We start from the raw sequence: 20,326 nt of genomic DNA on the forward strand, positions 1-20,326 counted from the left end.
GTAGTGGTAGCGCTTGTGGCATTAGTGTTTGTAGTGATAGTTGTAGTGGTAGTCGTTGTACTTTTTGGTTACCCTTTAACTTGTCCGTTAACACTCTCCATGCCTGCCTGTTTTTTTTCGATGTGAACTTTTATTTTTGTTGTTAAAGGTATTTCTTTTCACATAGACCAACAGCCTTGTTTTCCCCGTCTTGTTTTCTTAGGTTTCCAAATACCTCACGAGGTCAGTTGTGAGGATCCACTGGGGATGCAAGATAAGTCAATTCCAGATTCCGCAATAACAGCCTCCTCTACGATGGCCCTTCCGTCTTCATCGTTCGTTCCTGGAAATGCTAGGCTGCACTATAAGGGAAGATTTTCACGTAGAGGAGGCTGGATACCAGCAGAGAGTGATCAGCATCAATGGCTTCAGATCAATTTTGGGAGAGACACGCAAGTTACTGGCATTGCCACCCAGGGTTATCACGATGGGCTTTTTTATGTCAAGAGTTACACCCTTCAATACGTTGATGACCGCGGTTACCTCCAGCAATACCAGCCAGAATGGCATACCAAGGTCAATATTTTGAAAATAATTAAGTTTTAATTTACAATACTATACAATAGAGTAGACAACTTCAATTCCGTATCTTAAATACTAGCTGCCCACTGTCCCTGCTGGAGGTCACCTACAGTTAACTTATCTAATATCGAATTAATACGATTGGTCAAGACTTTCGGTGGTCTCCTCCGCATCTGAACGCTCCTCCCTTTGGGGGGAGCGCATCTTGGCATCCCAAAAAATGGCTGCTTAGGAGACTAGAATTTCTGTGGACGGAATTAACAGCGACAATTTTCCAGTCGTTAAATTTTGTTAAAATTTTTACTGTAGTCAGATAATGAGTTACTTGTGTCAGGAATACAAAAAAAAATTGGGGGTCACCGACTTCGTTTCACAGATAAAACGTGTGGAAAACTACCCTGTAATTCAGTATGGTCTACAGGGGTTTATAGTTAAAAATATCGAAGGTAAGTTAACGGAGGCAAACGATCTTAGTCATGTTTTGTAGAAGTAAGTCTGTTGCATAAACAATTCCTAATGTTACCAACGTTTCCACAAAACTTAACCCTTCAAGAGGCATTTGAAACGTCACGAAGATAAAGGACGAGCTAAAAAGAACGAAATTCGATGGTGCATTATGCAAAAAACAATATGCACCATCGCTAAATGCTAAACGCAGAAAATCGGTAGAGAAAATGATCCATCAAAAGAAAAATAGGGGTCACCGAGCGTCCGCGATCGTTAAATCCAGGAAAAGCTAGAGCAATGGCCATCTGCCCTATCATCGTTCATTTTATTACTTAGCGCGCGTACATGTATGACGTGGCGTGCGAATTTGCGTGCACAGTAAGGATGCGCAGACACAATTAGCGCGAACGTCCTTGGGTAATTTAAGTAGAAATCACAATCAATTAATATACGATCTCAGAGATGCAAAAAGCCATTGAAGAACTTTTATTTCTCAAAGTAAAGACACGGCAAATAGTGAGTTTCTCTTAAACTGGTGCAAAAACGTCCAAGAAATTGCACGAGCTACGATTGATCAACTCTCAATTTCGTGCAGAACAGCTGAACAGAACAGCTGATCGAGATAGTCGTTGAATAATGCGCACAGTAGGTCTCTTAAAATGGTACAGAGAAAAAATCTACATTTTACAAAACAGTTATTCTTTTTAAGGTTTTTAAAGCCAACAATGATGAAGACAGCGTTGTCAAGCATGACCTGATTCCACCAATCACTACAAGATCAATACGAATCATTCCTGAGGGCTGGTACTTTCGCATCGCTTTGCGAGTAGAACTGTACGGATGTAAAACAAGTAAGAATCTTCAATACTTTCTTTAATTGGTAATATGCCCTACCTTTATTGTATAAACTCCTAAAAAAACTAACTCACCCGAACTTGACCTATCAACAGGGTTGGCTAACTAGTTTTTACCTTACGCTACCTTTTTGAAATACTCATGTCCTCTACATTTATAGCGGAACTCTTGATTTTAAAAAAGTAATGAAAATACTGACAAATAGCACATACCTTGTAGGAAATACCTAATGTCAGCGCCTCCCTCCATTTTCGTGCTCACAACTCCGTTGACTTATAACACACAAGATTACTTTAAGCAGTGTCATGTTACATACTCCCTCCATCAAACCCCACCAGCCTCCTACCCTACCACAGCCCCACCACATTATAAAAAGATTGGTCTACGTGCACGTTTCCAATACAGTCATTCTTTCTGATTGTAAGCACTATTGCTTGAGAATGCAACACCTAATTCCCTCAATGAGATGCGCCTGCAGGGAATCATCATCTTGGACTGGATGGTTATTTCGATGAATACAACAACCATGATTCCCTGAAGGCGAGTTTCATAGAGGAAATAGGCCATTCGTCGTAATAATTTTATGTTCTTTTTTGTAGTAAACGGTGGTTATTCAGACTGGAAGCCGTACGGTGTGTGTTCAAAGAGTTGTGGAGGTGGGGTGAAGACGCGAAAACGAACGTGTACCAATCCACCACCGGCAAACGGAGGAAAAGATTGCAGTGGACTGGGACCCGACAGTTTTACCAGCGAATGCAACAATCACGAGTGCCCAGGTAAGGATATGGACAATATTATCGCCCACATTTGGATCATCTTTTCAGCGACTTCGAACTCTGGCACCTCCGAAGCCAACTAGACTAGAACATACAAAGAAAAAGCCTTTCCCAGAGACTATTGTAAAGAGCTAGGCTAAAAGCTAGATTCCTGAGCTAGGCTATAAAGCAAACTAAGAAAGATTCTTCGCCCAGTGTGGCTGGAGAGGATTTCGAGGAGTTACAGCGTACGCTAAGCGCTAGGCTAAAACACACACAAAGGAGATCATTTGCCCAGTATGGCCGAGAGAAGATTGCGAGGAGCTAGGCTAAGAGTAAGACTTCTGACTTAAGGTGTTGGGATCTATTGCCTTAATCAAAAGACATTTTAAAATTTATGAACTTCCTTCACATTTTTCCAACAGACATCTAACCTACCTTTCCTATCAAAGCTATTTTCAATCTTTATCAGTGGCTTGCTATTTTGGTCACTTTTTATTCTTATTTTGTTTTCTTTTTGTTGTTCGGAGCTGAGCCGGTTAACGCTGACAAAGGATTAAAAATTAACCGAAATATTTATTTGCGAGTGTAAAAACGTTTTTCACTGCTAATGTTTTTTGTAGTTTGTGATTATTCAAACTCAGAAACAATCTAAGCAAAAACCTCACCGCCAAGTTTAAAAGAAAACACACAAATCAAAATTCTAGCTTAATCTTGGTTAGCTTAATCAGGCTTTAAATAAACAGGCCCAGGACCTCCGCTTTTCGGCTTGGCTAAATCTATATACTATTTGCCGTTATTGACCCAGATGTGATTAGCTTCCCATTGAGTAACACAGCTAAAGTTTAAAATTCCATAGCACACACTAAAGCATCCATAAGTGAAGGAAACCTACCGTGCGATAAAATGTTTTTCCAGGTAAGGCGGGTACGCAAGCCATCGGTGAAAAAATAAGCAATTATTCACTTGCAAATAATATGCAGGTAATCCATAGAATTTATCGTTTTTAGAAGTCCAATTCGGTTCTTTTTATCTCTCTGCTATATAGTAAATGGTAATTACTCGGATTGGGGACCGTACGGCGAGTGTTCAAAATCTTGTGGAGGTGGAGTGAAGACGCGAAAGAGGACATGTACCAATCCGCCCCCAGCAAACGGAGGAGAAAACTGCAGTGCACTTGGACCTGACACTTCTACCATGGAATGCCACATCCAGGGATGTCCAGGTATAATGAGACTGTTTTTAACTCTGTTACAATTAATCCTAAACTACAAATTATCAATATGTACAAAGGGATATTCATAGATGTCGAAGTAACAACTGCAAGAACCCCTTTTTTGCACTGGTCTTACAGTTGAACTGCACTGCTCTCGGGCAATCAAAATCAATTAATTTTTCCCGTGTATATTATTACTCACACTATACCATCCATTACTGAAAGACACCTACCGTGCTATAAAATGATTTTCCAGATAACGGTGGGTACACAAGCTATTGGATAAAAAGTGAGCAATTATTCACTTGTAAATAAGGTGCAAGTAATCCATTAAATTTAGCATTCTAAGAGGTCCGAGATCGGTTCTTCTTATCTCGCCTCTATATAGTAAATGGTTAAGACTGCTTTTGACTTTGTTACAAATAATCCTAAACTACAAATTGTCAAAGTACACAATGGGATATTCATAGATCTCGAAGTAACAATTGCAAAAATCTCTTTCTTGCTGTAAAAAATTCTTTCACCCTTTGTTTCCTTATTTGATTCACTAGTCAAATAATTAACAGGACCAACAGTTGCTAAATTACAATTTTCTTAGCGCCTTTCACGTCAGCTACTGATGGTGCTCTCCATATGTACTTCATAGATCGTCCGGCATCAAATTTATCTTTGGGGACGCTAGATCTTGCAAAGAGTATTGTCAATTATCATGCAGACTTTTTAAAACCTGCCAATTAAAACTGCATTGTATGACGCACTTTCTGGACCATTTCCTGAGAAACAAGTAAACTTTGCTTCCCTTTTATAAATAGCATATCGGGTTTTGAAAGATTTATTTTTAAATTCGAGGTGCAAACAATGAATTTGTCGAAGATACCATCAAACTCATTCCCCTTGACGTAATTGTACAGAAAAGCAAAGTTGGCTTTTCGTCATTCACGTTTTGTAGTTAACGGAGGGTATACGGATTGGCAACCGTATGGCGACTGTTCCAAGACTTGTGGAGGTGGGGTGAAGACGCGAAAACGAACGTGTACCAATCCACCACCGGCAAACGGAGGAAAAAATTGCAGTGGACTGGGACCCGACAGTAGTACCAGCGGATGCAACAAGCAGAAATGCCCAGGTAAGGATATGAACGATATTATCAGCTACATTTGGATCATCTTATCAACGACGTCAAATTCTGGCACCTCCAAAAGAAACTAGACTACTACATACAAAAAAGCCTTTCCCAGAGTGGCTGGAAGAATATTGTGAAGAGCTCGGCTAAGAGCTAGACTCCTGAGCTAGGCTACAAAACATAATAAACATATTTTTGTTATTTATGCTGTTATCCATTTTCGTAGTAAACGGAGGTTATTCAGATTGGGGACCGTACGGTAAATGCTCAACGACTTGTGGGCTTGGAGAACAGACGCGTAAAAGAACGTGTACCAATCCACCACCATCACATGGTGGAGAAGACTGCAGTAGACTGGGACCCGACAGTTCCAGCAGGGAATGCAACAATCAGGGGTGTCCAGGTAAAATGGAAAAATAGCAACCGACAAGTTCCGTAAGGCCTAGGCGACGACCAGCAATCCCTTCTCACGCATCCCACGAAGAAAAAAGGGACCGAAATTCCACTAAAATTAGCAAAATATATTTCGTCATAACATTGTCAAAGTGGCTGTGGAAACACGAGCCGTAGGCGAGTGGTTCCACAGTAAACTTTGAGAATGTTATGACGAAATTTATCATCAATAAGAGGACAGACGCATAAAAAAACTGACGCAATTTATTTTTTTACAATAAAAAGACCCCAAAATGATCAAAAAACCGGGAATAAATGCGGGGAAAAGACACCGTAAACTTGCCTTAAACAAAGATAAGTGAAGTTTATTCAAAATGACACGAACATTGTCAATAGCTCTTCTCGCTTATTTATTGGCTGCATGTACTTAAAAAGGTCCATAAAATCTCATTCGTTAAAAAGCTGAAAATTTGAGACCTGAAAGTTAAACTTGAAAGTTTGCATCAATTAGAATTTTATCCGTCTGTACTCTTAGTGATGATAAAAATAAGCCAACCAGCGCACGAAAAATTAGACAGCTATTGCGAAATATTCACTCCCAAGTAATATGCAAGTAATCCATTGAATTCATCATTCTGAGAGGTCTCATTCGTTTCTTCTTATCTCGCTTTTATAGTAAACGGTAATTACTCGAATTGGGGACCGTACGGCGAGTGTTCAAAATCTTGTGGAGGTGGGGTGAAGACGCGTAAGAGGACATGTACCAATCCGCCCCCGGCAAACGGAGGAGAAGAATGCAGTGTCCTTGGGCCTGACACTTCTACCATGGAATGCAACATCCAAGGATGTCCAGGTATAATGAAACTATTTTTAAGTTTGTTACAATTAATCCTACACTACAAATTGCAAATATACACAAAGGGATATTCATAGATCTCGGACTAACAACTGCAAAAACCTCTTTCTTGCAGTAAAAGATTCTTTCACCCATCCTTTACTTATTTGATTCACTATTGAAATATCTATCAAGGCCTACCAGTTGCTAAACTGCCAGTTTCTAGTGCCTTAGACGTCAGTTGTTGATGGTGCTCTGTAATTCATAGATAACGTCCGGACTCAACTTTAATATTTGAGCACGCTAGACGTTCCAAAGGTATTGTCAATAACCATGCAAGTTTTTAAAAACCTGCATGATCATGAACACTGCATCATTTGAAGCAATTTTTGAGCCATTTCTTGAGCATCATAAGTAAATTTTGCCTGCCTTTTGTGAAGCAAACGGGTTTTAAAGGGATGTATTTTTAAATTCGAGATGCAAACAATCAATTTGTCGAAGATACCATCAAACTCATTCCCCTTGACGTAATTGTACAGAAATGCAAAGTTGGCTTTTCGTCACTCACATTTTATAGTTAACGGAGGTTACACGGATTGGCAACCGTATGGCGACTGTTCCAAGACTTGTGGAGGTGGGGTGAAGACGCGAAAACGAACGTGTACCAATCCACCACCGGCAAACGGAGGAAAAAATTGCAGTAGACTGGGACCCGACAGCAGTACCAGCAAATGCAACAACCAGGAGTGCCCAGGTGAGGATATGAACAATACATTTGGTTCATCTTTTCAGCGACTTCGAATTCTGGCACCTCCGAAAGTAACTAGACTAGCAAACACAAAGGAAAACCTTTCCCAGAGTGGCCGGGAGAATATTGTGAAGAGCTAGGCTAAAAGTAAGACTCCTATGCTGGGCTAATAGATATACATAAATATATATTAAAAACCTTTGCCTAGTGTTCTAGGAAGAACGGTTGTGAAGCATTCTGTATGACTTAAGCTGTTGGGATTTTATTGCCATAATCAAGACATTTTAAAATTACCTGAATTTCTTGCACATTTTTCCAATAGACATTTTACCTATTTTTTTTGTAAAAGCTATTTAAATTTTTAACATTTAATTTTTTTTATCAATGCCTTGTTTTTTAGTCATCTTTTATTACGATTTTTTGTATCTTTTCGCTATTTCTATTGTAATCGGCGCCATGGGCAGTTAGAAAATTTCGCCCTGTGCAAATAAAATGATTACTATTATGGGAACTTAAAAAGAGATCGCTGCAGGTAAACATATTTTTCGTTATTTATACTATTATCCATTTTCCTAGTAAACGGTGGTTATTCAGATTGGGGACCGTACGGTAAATGCTCAAAGACTTGTGGGGGTGGAGAACAGACGCGTAAAAGAACGTGTACCAATCCACCACCATTACATGGTGGAGAAGACTGCAGTGCATTGGGGCCCCACAGCTCTACAAGGAAATGCAACAATCAGGGGTGTCCAGGTAAAATGGGCAAATAGCAACCGATAAGTTCCATAAGGCCCAGGTGACGACCAGCAACCCCGTTTCACTCATCCCACGAAGAAAAAAGGGACCAAAACTCCACTAGAATTAGTACAGCTTTGACGTTTTTGAAGTTTACCGCTGACTAAGTACCGGCTTTTCGATTGGATCGCTGGATCAATCCAGGTTTATTTAATGTAATCAGTGTCGGGCTGTTTGGAACTGAGTCGATTAACGCTAACCCAGGATTAAAAATTAACCGAGATATAAATTTTTTGTCTATAAAAATTTTTTTCACTGCTCATGTTTTTTGTAGTTTAAGATAACTCAAACTCAGAAGGCCAAACAATATAAGCAGAAAGCCTCACGGCCAAGTTAAAGACAAAACACACAAGTAGATCAAAATTCTCGCTTATTCACGGTTAGCTTAATCAGACTTTAAATAACCACGCCCAAGAACTCCGCATTTAGGCTTGGCTAAATCTATACATTGTTTGCGGTTATTGACCCAAATGTGATTAGCTTCCCAGCAAATAACACAGCCAAAGTGTAAAATTCCATAACACACACTAAAGCATCCATTGCTGAAAAAAACCTACCATGCCATATAATGTTTTCACAGATAACGGTGGATACGCAAGCTATTGGTGAAAAAATCAGCAATTATTCACTTGCAAATAATATGCAAGTAATCCATTCAATTCATCGTTCTGAGAGGTCTGATTTGCTTCTTCTTATCTCACTTCTATATAGTAAATGGTAATTACTCGGATTGGGGACCGTACGGCGAGTGTTCAAAATCTTGTGGAGGTGGGGTGAAGACGCGTAACAGGACATGTACCAATCCGCCCCCAGCAAACGGAGGAGAAGACTGCAGTGCCCTTGGACCTGACACTTCTACCATGGAATGCAACATCCAAGGATGTCCAGGTATAAGTAGACTGTTTTTAACTTTGTTACAATTAATCCTAAACTACAAATTGCAAATATATACAAAGGGATATTCACAGATCTCGGATTAACAACTGCAAAATCATCTTTTTTGCAGTAAAAATTCTTTCACCCATCCTTTACTTATTTGATTCACTAGTCAAATATTTATCAAGGCCTAACAGTTGCTAAACTGCCATTTTCTAGTGCCTTTGACGTCAGTCATTGATGGTGCTCTGCAATTCATAGATATCAGCCGCACTGAACTTTATCTTTGAGCTCGCTAGACCTTCCAAAAGGTATTGTCCATTACCATGCAAGTTTTTAAAAACCTGCATGATAATGAACACTGCATCATTTAAAGCAATTTTTGAGCCATTTCTTGAGCACCATAAGTAAATTTGCTTGCCTTTTGTGAAGCAGACGGGTTTTGAAGGGATATATTTTTAAATTCGAGATGCAAACAATCAATTTGTCGAAGATACCATCAAACTCATTCCCCTTGACGTAATTGTACAGAAATGCAAAGTTGGCTTTTCGTCACTCACATTTTATAGTTAACGGAGGTTACACGGATTGGCAACCGTATGGCGACTGTTCCAAGACTTGTGGAGGTGGGGTGAAGACGCGAAAACGAACGTGTACCAATCCACCACCGGCAAACGGAGGAAAAAATTGCAGTAGACTGGGACCCGACAGTACTACCAGCGAATGCAACAAGCAGAAGTGCCCAGGTAAGGATATGGACAATATTATCGCCTGCATTTGGATCATCCCATCAACGACCTCAAATTCTGGCACCTCCAAAAGAAACTAGACTAACTACATACAAAAAAAGCCTTTCCCAGAGTGGCTGGGAGAATATTGGGAAGAGCTAGGCTAAAAGTTAGACTCCTGAGCTAGGCTATAAAACATACAAAGAAAGATCCTTCGCCCAGTGTGGTTGGGAGAGGATTGCCAGGAGCTACAGTGCTGGCTAAGCACTACGCTAAAACAACATACAGAGAAAAATCATTTGCCCAATATGGCTGGGAGAGCATTTTGAAGAGCTAGGCTGAAAGTAAGACTCCTGCGCTAGGCTAAATAATATAAAATCCGGGCCTCTGCCCAGTTTTCCAGGAAGAAAGGTTGTGAAGCATTCTTCCGTATGACTTAAGGGCCCATTCACCGATCTTTTCGAGCCGTTGCTAAGGAAAAGTTATTCTCATATAACCTCATCATTTTTAGTTAGTTCAGAGTTATTTCATGTGTTTTAACTTTTTCATGATCAGTAACACTAGTGATGACGTCATCAGGCCACGCCCATGGTCATGTGACTAATACTGAAAAAAACGCAAAGGCTCCCAGGCAAATTACTTTATCGGGATTTTTTTCATTGATTTAATATTTTAATTTAAATCCTCATTACGCTATGCATAGATTTTGTTTCATTTTTGAAAGGTCAGATTTTGAGGGAATTTTGAAATATTAAAATATTCGTAATTTTCTGGAAAAAGCATGATTTTGAAAAATGAATGCATAGCTATCTTTCCAACGTTGGGTTTAATCGAAATCCGTCGAAAAAGGCTGGATTTAATGAAAAACCGCGTTTCCTTTAGCATTTAAAGAAACCGGAAGTGCGCCCGATATATATTGGAAGTTACCCTATCAGCGCGTGCGCAATTTACACTACCAGCGCACTTCGGTAAGATCAGACAAAGCCACACGAAATTAGTTTTTCTCTTTCTATTGCTCTTGCTCTTCTGTCTTTTTCTTATTTTGTCTTTGCTTGTACTTTTTTTACTTTGCATTTTGTGAAACACAAAGAAAAACATCTAAAATGTAAGCGAATTTGCAAGTTATTGAGTTGTTTTTATTTTCCTCGCTCAGGCTGACGTAAGTAACCGGAAGTGAAATTTCACCTCCTTAGCAACGCGCGCGAGCGCGCGCATAAATCGGGTAATGGGCCCTTAAGCTGTTGCGATTTTATTGCTATAATCAAAAGACATTTTAAAATTACGGTATCCCTGAATTTCTTTCACAATTTTCCAATAGACATTTCACCTACCTTTTCTGTGAAAGCTATTTTAATTTTTATCAGTTAATTTTTTTTTTATCAATGCCTTGTTTTTTAGTCATTCTTTATTACTATTTTTTGTATCTTTGCGCTATTTTTATTGTAATCGGCCCCATGGACAGTTAGAAAATTTGGTTTTTTGTAAATAAAATGATTACTATTATGGTGACCTATAAAGGGATCGCTGTAGGTAAACATATTTTTTGCTATTTATACTATTATCGATTTTCGTAGTGAACGGTGGTTATTCAGATTGGGGACGGTACGGTAAATGCTCAAAGAGCTGTGGGGGTGGACAACAGACGCGTAAAAGAGCGTGTACCAATCCACCACCATCACATGGTGGAAAAGACTGCAGTGCACTGGGACCCGACAGTTCTACCAGGGAATGCAACAGTCAGGGGTGTCCAGGTAAAATGGGCAAATAGCAACCGATAAGTTCCATAAAGTGACGACCAGCGACCCCGTCTCACTCATCTCACGAAGAAAGTAAGGACGACAATTCTACTGAAGTTAGCAGAACTTTGGAGATTTTATAGTTAACTGCTGACCAACAACCGGCTTTTCGTTTGGATCAAACCAGATCAAACCAGTTTAACTTACTGTAATCAGGGCTGGGTGATTTGGAACTTATCCGGTTAAAGCTAGCTTAGAATTAAAAGTTAACAGAAGTATAATTTTTTCTTGAATAAAAATGTTTTTCACTGCTTATGTTCTGTGTAGTTTGAGATTACTCAAACTCAAAAGGCCAAACAACTAAGCAGAAAACCTCACCGCCAAGTTAAAGAGAAAACGCACAAATCAAAATTCTCGCTTATCCTGGGTTAGCTTAATCAAACTGTGTAATAACAAGGCCCAGGAGCTCAGCTTTTAGGCTTGGCTAAATCTGTAAACAATTTCCCGTTATTGACCCAGATATGACTAGCTTCCCATTGAGTAACACAGCCAAAGTGTAAAATTTCATAACACACACTAAAGCATCCATTACTGAAAAAAACCTACCTTGCAATAAAATGTTTTTCTAGATAGCGGTGGGTATGCAAGCTATCGGTAAAAAATGAGCAGTTTTAAGAGGCCCTGCACCTAAGAAACGACCGATGATTTCCGGCTAAAAAATAAAATCGGCCTATTTTTATCTCCCAAGTAGAGGTTACCGAATACTATTTAAAAATGAATTTCTTTTGTTTCAGTTTCGCTTTAAACCAAAAATATCGAGCCGCAAAGTTTTTCCGTCTGAAAGCAGCAAAATCAGGCCGAAAATAAGCCCCCGCAAAAAACTGTTTAGAAATTACTATCGCAACGCAAAATAATGAGAAAACTACACAGTGTTGAAGAAAAAGGCCTTTTAATGCAATATCATTCCATAAACATCAAAAAACTGCCGAAGCGATTAACAAATAAAGTTTCAAATATTGCATACTAAATTAGATGGAGCGTTGGAGCTGATTTTAAAATAATTATTTCTCAAAAGTTCAACGCTTTTGAAAGCAATCACAGTGATGAATGAGACATTGGAGGGATACAAATCACGTTTCTGGAAAAACATTTTTCGACCAAAGTATATTGACCTTGTACAAAGCGTTCAAAGTTACCGTGTTTACCGTTATCCTGCTACTTCGGCGAAACACTTCTCTTTTGCCAATACGGCCGTGGATAGCGTGGTAAACGCCACTTTAAACCTTGCTAGACATTCAGAGACTATCCTGAGTAGAAGGAAGTAGAATTGAAAGAGAAAGGAAGATGAAAAATACGCAGAAAAAGAAAATAACTCGAAATTACCATCTGCTAACGAAAGTTGAATCTGGAAAATGTCGTCGCGTGACAGCGGCCAATGACGTCATATGTCACGTAAAGGTCGCAAGAGCGTGGGAAAACGAGTCTGCAATGTCCTTCGGGCGGTCAGCGGCAAGAGATCCAGTCGTGACCCATAACTCAGATCACGCTGCGGCCAAAACGGTGTGGCGGTTGGGGAAGTTTTTCTTTTTGAGTGACCATCATTTGTGAAAAATAACATAACATTGTTCCACTAAACGTTTTCTGGCCGGGAAAAATTATATTCCTATTTGTGCATTCGTTTGGATTCCACCGCTATTGATACAAATAGAGACCTTAAGCAAACACTTGAGGCGGTTAGGTGGAGGCGGCGATGGCCGCGCGGGAGTTGGGTTGAGACCGCCTCCTCTTGGCGCGAAATTAGAATATTAAGCTTTCGTAGAAGCGGCGGCGAGCAACGGCTGTTTTGCTTTCGTTTTCAGTTGTCCAATTTGACTTTGTTCGTGGATTTTACGAGCATAATGGCAACTTTTCGAGAAGTCCGAGACCTTCTAGCTGTTGCATGCTTTGAGGACATCATAGACGAGGATGAATTTCTGTTGTTGAGGGATCTACACACGTCGAAAAATCGTTACTTTCCTTACGAAGACTGAATCAGCCTTTTCTTTACTAGTGCAACCAAGGTCACTGGCCTCTGCCTCCTCCCATTTTTCTGATATTTCTTCCATCAGAATATCCATCTCGCTATCTTCGATGTCAACTCCACTCAGTTTCGCCTGACTTTGATGTTTTCGTTTCGCCTTGAATTTGTCCAGTAGTAGTTTGAAATGTTCCTGTACGTTTTTCCGCTTCACCTGAAACTTCACGGAGGTTTCGTCATTCAGACGATCCGTGATGGCATTCCATACTTTTCCTCGATCTACAGTCCTTGGTTTGAAGATCCATGGTTCTGAAGTTCTGACTTCTTTCGCTAGGATCAAATCATGTGCTTCTGTCCACTCCATGATCGAGCTAGATGAGAGAAAACAAAGGCTTATTAAAAACAGGTCCTGTCTAACGATTCACCTTTCGGAAATATTCCAAAGTTATAGAGACAAATTGGAAGAACAAAATAGCATTTTGTACCAGCAAGTACTTGCAATCTAAAGTTTTAAAGTCTACAAGACGTGAACATCACTCGGAACAATGTGAATCCAGGAAACTCACCCATTTCTTTTGCTTTTCTCTCCTTCGCTTGCCATCTTTCTTCTTCACTCACACCTCCAATGTGAAGTGAGATTTTCGCTGTAAAGCAAACGAAATATCAAATATTTGCAAAAAAAAAAATACAAAGAGACGTGTCAAAAAACATTTTTAACTTTATAAAAGAGTTTCTGTGTATTTTAGGTGCTACAAATGGGAAAATAAAGCGACCGTCTCTCGAGGCGGCCAAACCTACCTTTCTCGCCGCCGCCACCGTTGGAAGACGCGGGCAACACTCAACGTGATTATGCTAATTAGCTCGAGAGCGGGAAATTTTACTTCCGGTTGGCGTCCACCTCGCCGCCTCCAGTGTTTGCTTAAGGTCTCTAATGACGTCAATGGCCGCTGTCACGCGACGACATTTTCCAGATTCAACTTTCGTTAGCAGATGGTAATTTCGAGTTATTTTCTTTTTCTGTGTATTTTTCATCTTCCTTTCTCTTTCAATTCTACTTCCTTCTACTTAGGACGGTCTTTGAATGCCTAGCAAGGTTTAAGGTGGCGTTTAACACGCTATCCACGGCCGTATTGGCAAAAGAGAAGTGTTTCGCCGAAGTAGCAGGATAACGGTAAACACGGTAACTTTGAACGCTTTGTACAAGGTCAATATACTTTGGTCGAAAAATGTTTTTCCAGAAACGTGATTTGTATCCCTCCAATGTCTCATTCATCACTGTGATTGCTTTCAAAAGCGTTGAACTTTTGAGAAATAATTATTTTAAAATCAGCTCCAACGCTCCATCTAATTTAGTATGCAATATTTGAAACTTTATTTGTTAAACGCTTCGGCAGCTTTTTGAATGTTTATGGAATGATATTGCATTAAAAGGCCTTTTTCTTCAACACTGTGTAGTTTTCTCATTATTTTGCGTTGCGATAGTAATTTCTAAACAGTTTTTTGCGGGGGCTTATTTTCGGCCTGATTTTGCTGCTTTCAGACGGAAAAACTTTGCGGCTCGATATTTTTGGTTTAACGCGAAACTGAAACAAAAGAAATTCATTTTTAAATAGTATTCGGTAACCTCCACTTGAGAGATAAAAATAGGCCAATTTTATTTTTTAGCCGGAAATCATCGGTCGTTTCTAAGGCGCAGGGCCTCTTAACAAATTGATGTCAGTTTTTTGTGCGTCTGTTCTCTTATTGATGATATATTGCGTCATAACATTGTCAAGGTGGCTGTGTAACCACGAACCGCAGGCGAGTGGTTCCGCAATAAACTTTGAGAATGTTATGACGGAATTTATCATCAATAAGAGGACAGACGCATAAAAAACTGACGTCAATTTCTTTTTTACAATAAAAAGACCCCAAAATGGTCAAATGCTGGGAATGAATGTGGGGAAAAAACGCCGTAAACTTGCCTTAAACAAAGATAAATCAAGATTATTCAAAATGAGGCGAACATTGCCAATAGCTCTTCTCGCTTTCTATTGGCTACATGTACTTAAAAAAAGTCCATAAAATCTCATTGGTTAAAAAGTTCACAATTTGAGACCTGAAAGTTAAACTTAAAAGTTTGCATAAATTAAAATTTTATCCATCTCTACTCTTATTGATGATAAAAATAGGCCAATCAGCGCACGAGATATTAGACAGTTATTGTAAAAAAAATTCACTTCCAAATGATATGCAAGTAATCCATTCAATTTATCATTCTGAGAGGTCTGATTTGTTTCTTCTTTTCTCTCTTATATAGTAAACGGTAATTACTCGAATTGGGGACCGTACGGCGAGTGTTCAAAATCTTGTGGAGGTGGGGTGAAGACGCGTAAGAGGACATGTACCAATCCGCCCCCGGCAAACGGAGGAGAAGACTGCAGTGTCCTTGGACCTGACACTTATACCATGGAATGCAACATCCAAGGATGTCCAGGCATATATGAGACTGTTTTTAACTTTGTTACAATTAATCCTAAACTACAAATTGCAAATATATACAAAGGGATATTCATAGATCTCGGAGTAACAACTGCGAAAACTTCTTTCTTGCAGTAAAAAATTATTTCACCCATCCTTTACTTATTTGATTCACTAGCTTTAGTCAAATATTTATCAAGGCCTAACAGCTGCTAAACTGCCAGTTTCTAGTGCCTTTGACGTCAGTTATTGATGGTGCTCTGTAATTCATAGATAACGTCCGGACTCAACTTTATCTTTGAGCTCGCTAGACCTTGGAAAAGGTATTATCAATTACCATGCAAGTTTTTTAAAACCTGCATGATGATTAACACTGCATCATTTGAAGCAACTTTTGAGCCATTTCTTGAGCACCATAAGTAAATTTTGCTTGCCTTTTGTAAAGCAAACGGGTTTTGAAGGGATATTTTTTTAAATTCGAGATGCAAACAATGAATTTGTCGAAGATACCATCAAACTCGTTTACCTTGACGTAGTTGTACAGAAATATAAAATTGGCTTTTTGTCACGCACCTTTCATAGTTAACGGAGGTTACACGGATTGGCAACCGTATGGCGACTGTTCCAAGACTTGTGGAGGTGGGGTGAAGACGCGAAAACGAACGTGTACCAATCCACCTCCGGCAAACGGAGGAAAAAATTGCAGTAGACTGGGACCCGACAGTAGTACCAGCGGATGCAACAAGCAGAAATGCCCAGGTAAGGATATGGACAATATTATCAGCTACATTTGGATCATCTTATCAACGACTTCAAATTCTGGCACCTCCAAAAGAAACTAGACTACTACATACAAAAAAACCCTTTCCCACAGTGGCTGGGAGAATTTTGCGAAGAGCTAAGCTAAAAGTTAGACTCCTGGGCCAGGATGTAAAACATACAAATAAATATCCTTCGCCCGGTGTGGCTGCGAGAGGATTGCCAGAAGCTACCGTGTAGGCTAAGCGCTACGCTGAAAAACATACAAAGAAAGGTCACTTCCCCCAGTAGGGCTGGGAAAGCATTGTGAAGAGCTAGGCCTAACCCTAACCCTAACCCTAACCCTAACCCCAAAGGAGGCCTCCTGCGCTAGGCTAAAAAACAAACGAAAAAAGATTATTTGCCCAGTATGGCTTGGAGAGGATCCTAAATAGCTAGGCTAAAAGTAAGCCTTCTTCGCTAGGGTAAATAATATATAAAATCCGGGCCTCTGTGTAGTGTTCAGGAAAAACGGTTGTAAAGCATTTTTCTGTATGACTTAAGCTTTTGGGATTTTATTGCTATAATCAAAAGACAACTTAAAATTGCCTGAATTTCTTTCACAATTTTCCAATAGACATTTTACCTACCTTTTTTCAAAAAGCTATTTTGTATTTTATCATTTAATTTTTTTTCATCAATGCCTTGATTTTTACTCATTTTTTATTACTATTTTTTGTATCTTTTCCCTATTTTTATTGTAATCGGCACCATGGGCATTTAGAAAATGTGGCGCTATGTAAATAAAATTATTATTATAATAACATAGAAACGGAACGTTACAGGTAAACGTATTTTTTATTATTTATACTATTATCCATTTTTGTAGTAAACGGTGGTTATTCAGATTGGGGACGGTACGGTAAATGCTCAAAGACTTGTGGGGGCGGAAAACAGACGCGTAAAAGAACGTGTACCAATCCACCACCATCACATGGTGGAGAAGACTGCAGTGCACTGGGGCGGGACAGCTCTACCAGAGAATGCAACAATCAGGGGTGTCCAGGTAAAATGGGCAAATAGCAACCGATAAGTTCTATAAGGCCTAGGTGACGACCAGCAACCCCGTTTCACTCATCCCACGAAGAAAAAAGGGACCAAAATTCCACTAAAATTAGGATAGCTTTGACGTTTTTGAAGTTTACTGCTGACCAAGTACCAGCTTTTCGATTGGATCGCTGGCTCAAAACAGGTTTATTTAATTTAATCAGGGCCGGGCTGTTCGGAACTGAGCCGATTAACGCTAACCCAGGATTAAAAATGAACCGAGATATAAATTTTTCTTGTATAAAAATTTTTTTCACTGCTTATGTTTTGTGTAGTTTAAGATTACTCAAACTCAGAAGGCCAAACAATATAAGCAGAAAACCTCACGGCCAAGCTAAAGAGAAAACACCCAAATAGATTAAAATTCTCGCTTATCCTCGATTAGCTTAATCAGGTTTTAAATAACCACGCCCAGGAACTCCGCGTTTAGGCTTGGCTAAATCTATATATTATTTGCCGTTGTTGACCCAAATGTGATTCGCTTCCCATCAAGTAACACGGCTAAGGTGTAAAATTCCATAACACACACTAAGGCATTTACTGCTGAGAGAAACCTACCGTGCCATATAGTGTTTTCACAGATAACGGTGGATACGCAAGCTATTGGTGAAAAAATCAGCAATTATTCACTTGCAAATAGTATGCAAGTAATCCATTCAATTCATCACTCTGAAAGGTCTGATTTGGTTCTACTTATCTCGCTTCTATACAGTAAATGGTAATTACTCGGATTGGGGACCGTACGGCGAGTGTTCAAAATCTTGTGGAGGTGGGGTGAAGACGCGTAACAGGACATGTACCAATCCACCCCCAGCAAACGGAGGAGAAGACTGCAGTGCCCTTGGACCTGACACTTCTACCATGGAATGCAACATCCAGGGATGTTCAGGTATAACGAGACAGTTTTTACCTTTGTTACAATTGATCCTAAACTACAAATTGCAAATATATACAAAGGGATATTCACAGATCTCGGATTAACAACTGCAAAATCCTCTTTCTTGCAGTCAAAAATTCTTTCACCCTTCCTTTACTTATTTGAGTCACTTGTCAAATATTTATCAAGGCCTAACAGTTGCTAAACTGCCAGTTTCTAGTGCCTTTGACGTCTGATCTTAATGGCGCTCTGTAATTCATAGATAACCTTCGCACTCAACTTTATCTTTAAGCTCGCTAGACCTTGGAAAAGGTATTGTCAATTACCATGGAAGTTTAATAAAACCTGCATGATGATTAATACTGCATCATTTGAAGCAATGTTTGAGCCATTTCTTCAGCACCATAAGTAAATTTTGCTTGCCTTTTGTAAAGCAAACGGGTTTTGAAGGGATATATTTTTAAATTCGAGATGTAAACAATGAATTTGTCGAAGATACTATCAAACGCGTTCCCCTTGACGTATTTGTACAGAAATGCAAAGTTGGCTTTTCGTCACTCACATTTTATAGTTAACGGAGGTTACACGGATTGGCAACCGTATGGCGACTGTTCCAGGACTTGTGGAGGTGGGGTGAAGACGCGAAAACGAACGTGCACTAATCCACCACCGGCAAACGGAGGAAAAAATTGCAGTAGACTGGGACCCGACAGTAGTACCAGCAAATGCAACAATCAGGAGTGCCCAGGTAAGGATATGGACAATATTATTAGCTACATTTGGATCATCCTATCAACGACCTCAAAATCTGACACTTCTAAAAGAAACTAGACTACTACATACAAAAAATGCCTCTCCCAGAGTGGCTGGGAGAGTACTGTGAAGAGCTAGGCTATAAAACATAGAAAGACAGATCCTTCGCCAAGTGTGACTGGGAGAGGATTGCCAGGAGCTACAGTGTAGGCTAAGCCCTACGCTAAAAACAACAACAACAAAAAACAAAGATCATTTGCCTAGTATGGCTGGTAGAACATTGTGAAGAGCTAGGCTAGAAGTAAGACTCCTGCGCTAGGCTAAATAATATACAAAATCCGAACATCTGCCAAGTGTTCCCGGATGAACGGTTGACAAGCATTTTTCTGTATGACTTAAGCTGTTGGGATTTTATTGCCATAATCAAAAGACATTTTAAAATTACCAGTAATATCTTTCACATTTTTCAAATTGACGTTTTGCCTTCCTTTTTATCAATGCCTTGTTTTTTCTTATTACTGTTTTTTGCATCTTTTCCCTATTTTTATTGTAATCTGCGCCATGGGCAGTTAGAAAATTTGGCGCTTTGTAAATAAAATGATTACTATTATGGGAACATAGAAAGGGATCGCTGCAGAAAAACATATTTTTCGTTCTTTATACTATTATCCATTTTTGTAGTGAACGGCGGTTATTCAGATTGGGGACCGTACGGTAGATGCTCAAAGACTTGTGGGGGTGGACAACAGACGCGTAAAAGAACGTGTACCAATCCGCCACCATCACATGGTGGAAAAGACTGCAGTGCACTGGGACCCGACAGTTCTACCAGGGAATGCAACAATCAGCGGTGTCCAGGTAAAATTGGCGAATAGCAACAGGTAAGTTCCATAAGGCCTAGGTGACGACCACCGACCCTGTCTCACTCATCCCGCGAAGAAAATAAGGACGACAATTCCACTGAAGTTAGCACATCTTTGGAGTTTTTAAAGTTAACTGCTGACCACCTACCGGCTTTTAAATTGCATCGCGGGCTCAAAACAGTTTAACTTACTCTAATCATGGCTGGGTGATTCGGAACTGATCCGGTTAAAGCTAACCCAGGATTAAAAGTTAACCGAAGTATAAATTTTTCTTATAAAAATGTTTTTCACTGCTTATGTTCTGTGTAGTTTGAGATTACTCAAATTCAGAAGGCCAAACAACTAAACCTCACTGCCAAGTTAAAGAGAAAACACACAAATCAAACTTCTCGCTTATCCTGGGTTAACTTAATCAGCCTGTGTAAAAACAAGGCCCAGGAGCT

General features: G+C 39.6%; 2 protein-coding genes across 5 annotated transcripts in view; one reads left to right on the forward strand and one right to left on the reverse strand.

Annotated features, from left to right (window-relative positions):
• LOC110044517 (SCO-spondin-like) overlaps window positions 1–20,326 on the forward strand; it is a 43,404-nt gene that overhangs the window by 18,044 nt on the left and 5,034 nt on the right. Inside the window, exons 14-31 of one of the 4 annotated variants that reach the window (XM_089289735.1) lie at window positions 203–555; window positions 1,718–1,859; window positions 2,463–2,639; window positions 3,667–3,843; window positions 4,784–4,960; window positions 5,184–5,360; window positions 6,027–6,203; window positions 6,763–6,939; window positions 7,510–7,686; window positions 8,440–8,616; window positions 9,174–9,350; window positions 10,907–11,083; window positions 15,385–15,561; window positions 16,128–16,304; window positions 17,173–17,349; window positions 18,103–18,279; window positions 18,839–19,015; window positions 19,702–19,878. In XM_089289735.1, the coding sequence (XP_089145861.1) occupies window positions 203–555; window positions 1,718–1,859; window positions 2,463–2,639; window positions 3,667–3,843; window positions 4,784–4,960; window positions 5,184–5,360; window positions 6,027–6,203; window positions 6,763–6,939; window positions 7,510–7,686; window positions 8,440–8,616; window positions 9,174–9,350; window positions 10,907–11,083; window positions 15,385–15,561; window positions 16,128–16,304; window positions 17,173–17,349; window positions 18,103–18,279; window positions 18,839–19,015; window positions 19,702–19,878 (3,327 nt within the window). The remainder of the gene's footprint in view (window positions 1–202; window positions 556–1,717; window positions 1,860–2,462; window positions 2,640–3,666; window positions 3,844–4,783; window positions 4,961–5,183; window positions 5,361–6,026; window positions 6,204–6,762; window positions 6,940–7,509; window positions 7,687–8,439; window positions 8,617–9,173; window positions 9,351–10,906; window positions 11,084–15,384; window positions 15,562–16,127; window positions 16,305–17,172; window positions 17,350–18,102; window positions 18,280–18,838; window positions 19,016–19,701; window positions 19,879–20,326) is intronic. The other 3 variants (XM_089289736.1, XM_089289738.1, XM_089289737.1) reach the window with 3 other exon arrangements.
• On the reverse strand, window positions 12,647–13,862 carry LOC149111667 (uncharacterized). Its single transcript, XM_089289772.1, has 2 exons — window positions 13,652–13,862; window positions 12,647–13,456 (listed from the first exon to the last, which is right to left on the reverse strand). Exons 1-2 carry the CDS (start codon window positions 13,684–13,686, stop codon window positions 13,057–13,059), a joined length of 435 nt encoding a protein of 144 aa, XP_089145898.1. The 5' UTR covers window positions 13,687–13,862; the 3' UTR covers window positions 12,647–13,056.

Source organism: Orbicella faveolata, unplaced genomic scaffold, assembly GCF_042242905.1.
Source record: "Orbicella faveolata isolate gen_17 unplaced genomic scaffold, um_ofav_v1 contig_2, whole genome shotgun sequence".
NCBI lineage: Eukaryota > Metazoa > Cnidaria > Anthozoa > Scleractinia > Merulinidae > Orbicella > Orbicella faveolata.

Bases quoted from the DNA above. Each gene is read 5' to 3' on its own strand.
- LOC149111667 (XM_089289772.1), bottom strand. From the start codon at position 13,686: ATGGCAAGCGAAGGAGAGAAAAGCAAAAGAAATGG. The intron at 13,457-13,651 runs GTGAGTTTCCTG...TCTCTCATCTAG, and splicing joins GAGAAAAGCAAAAGAAATGG to CTCGATCATGGAGTGGACAG.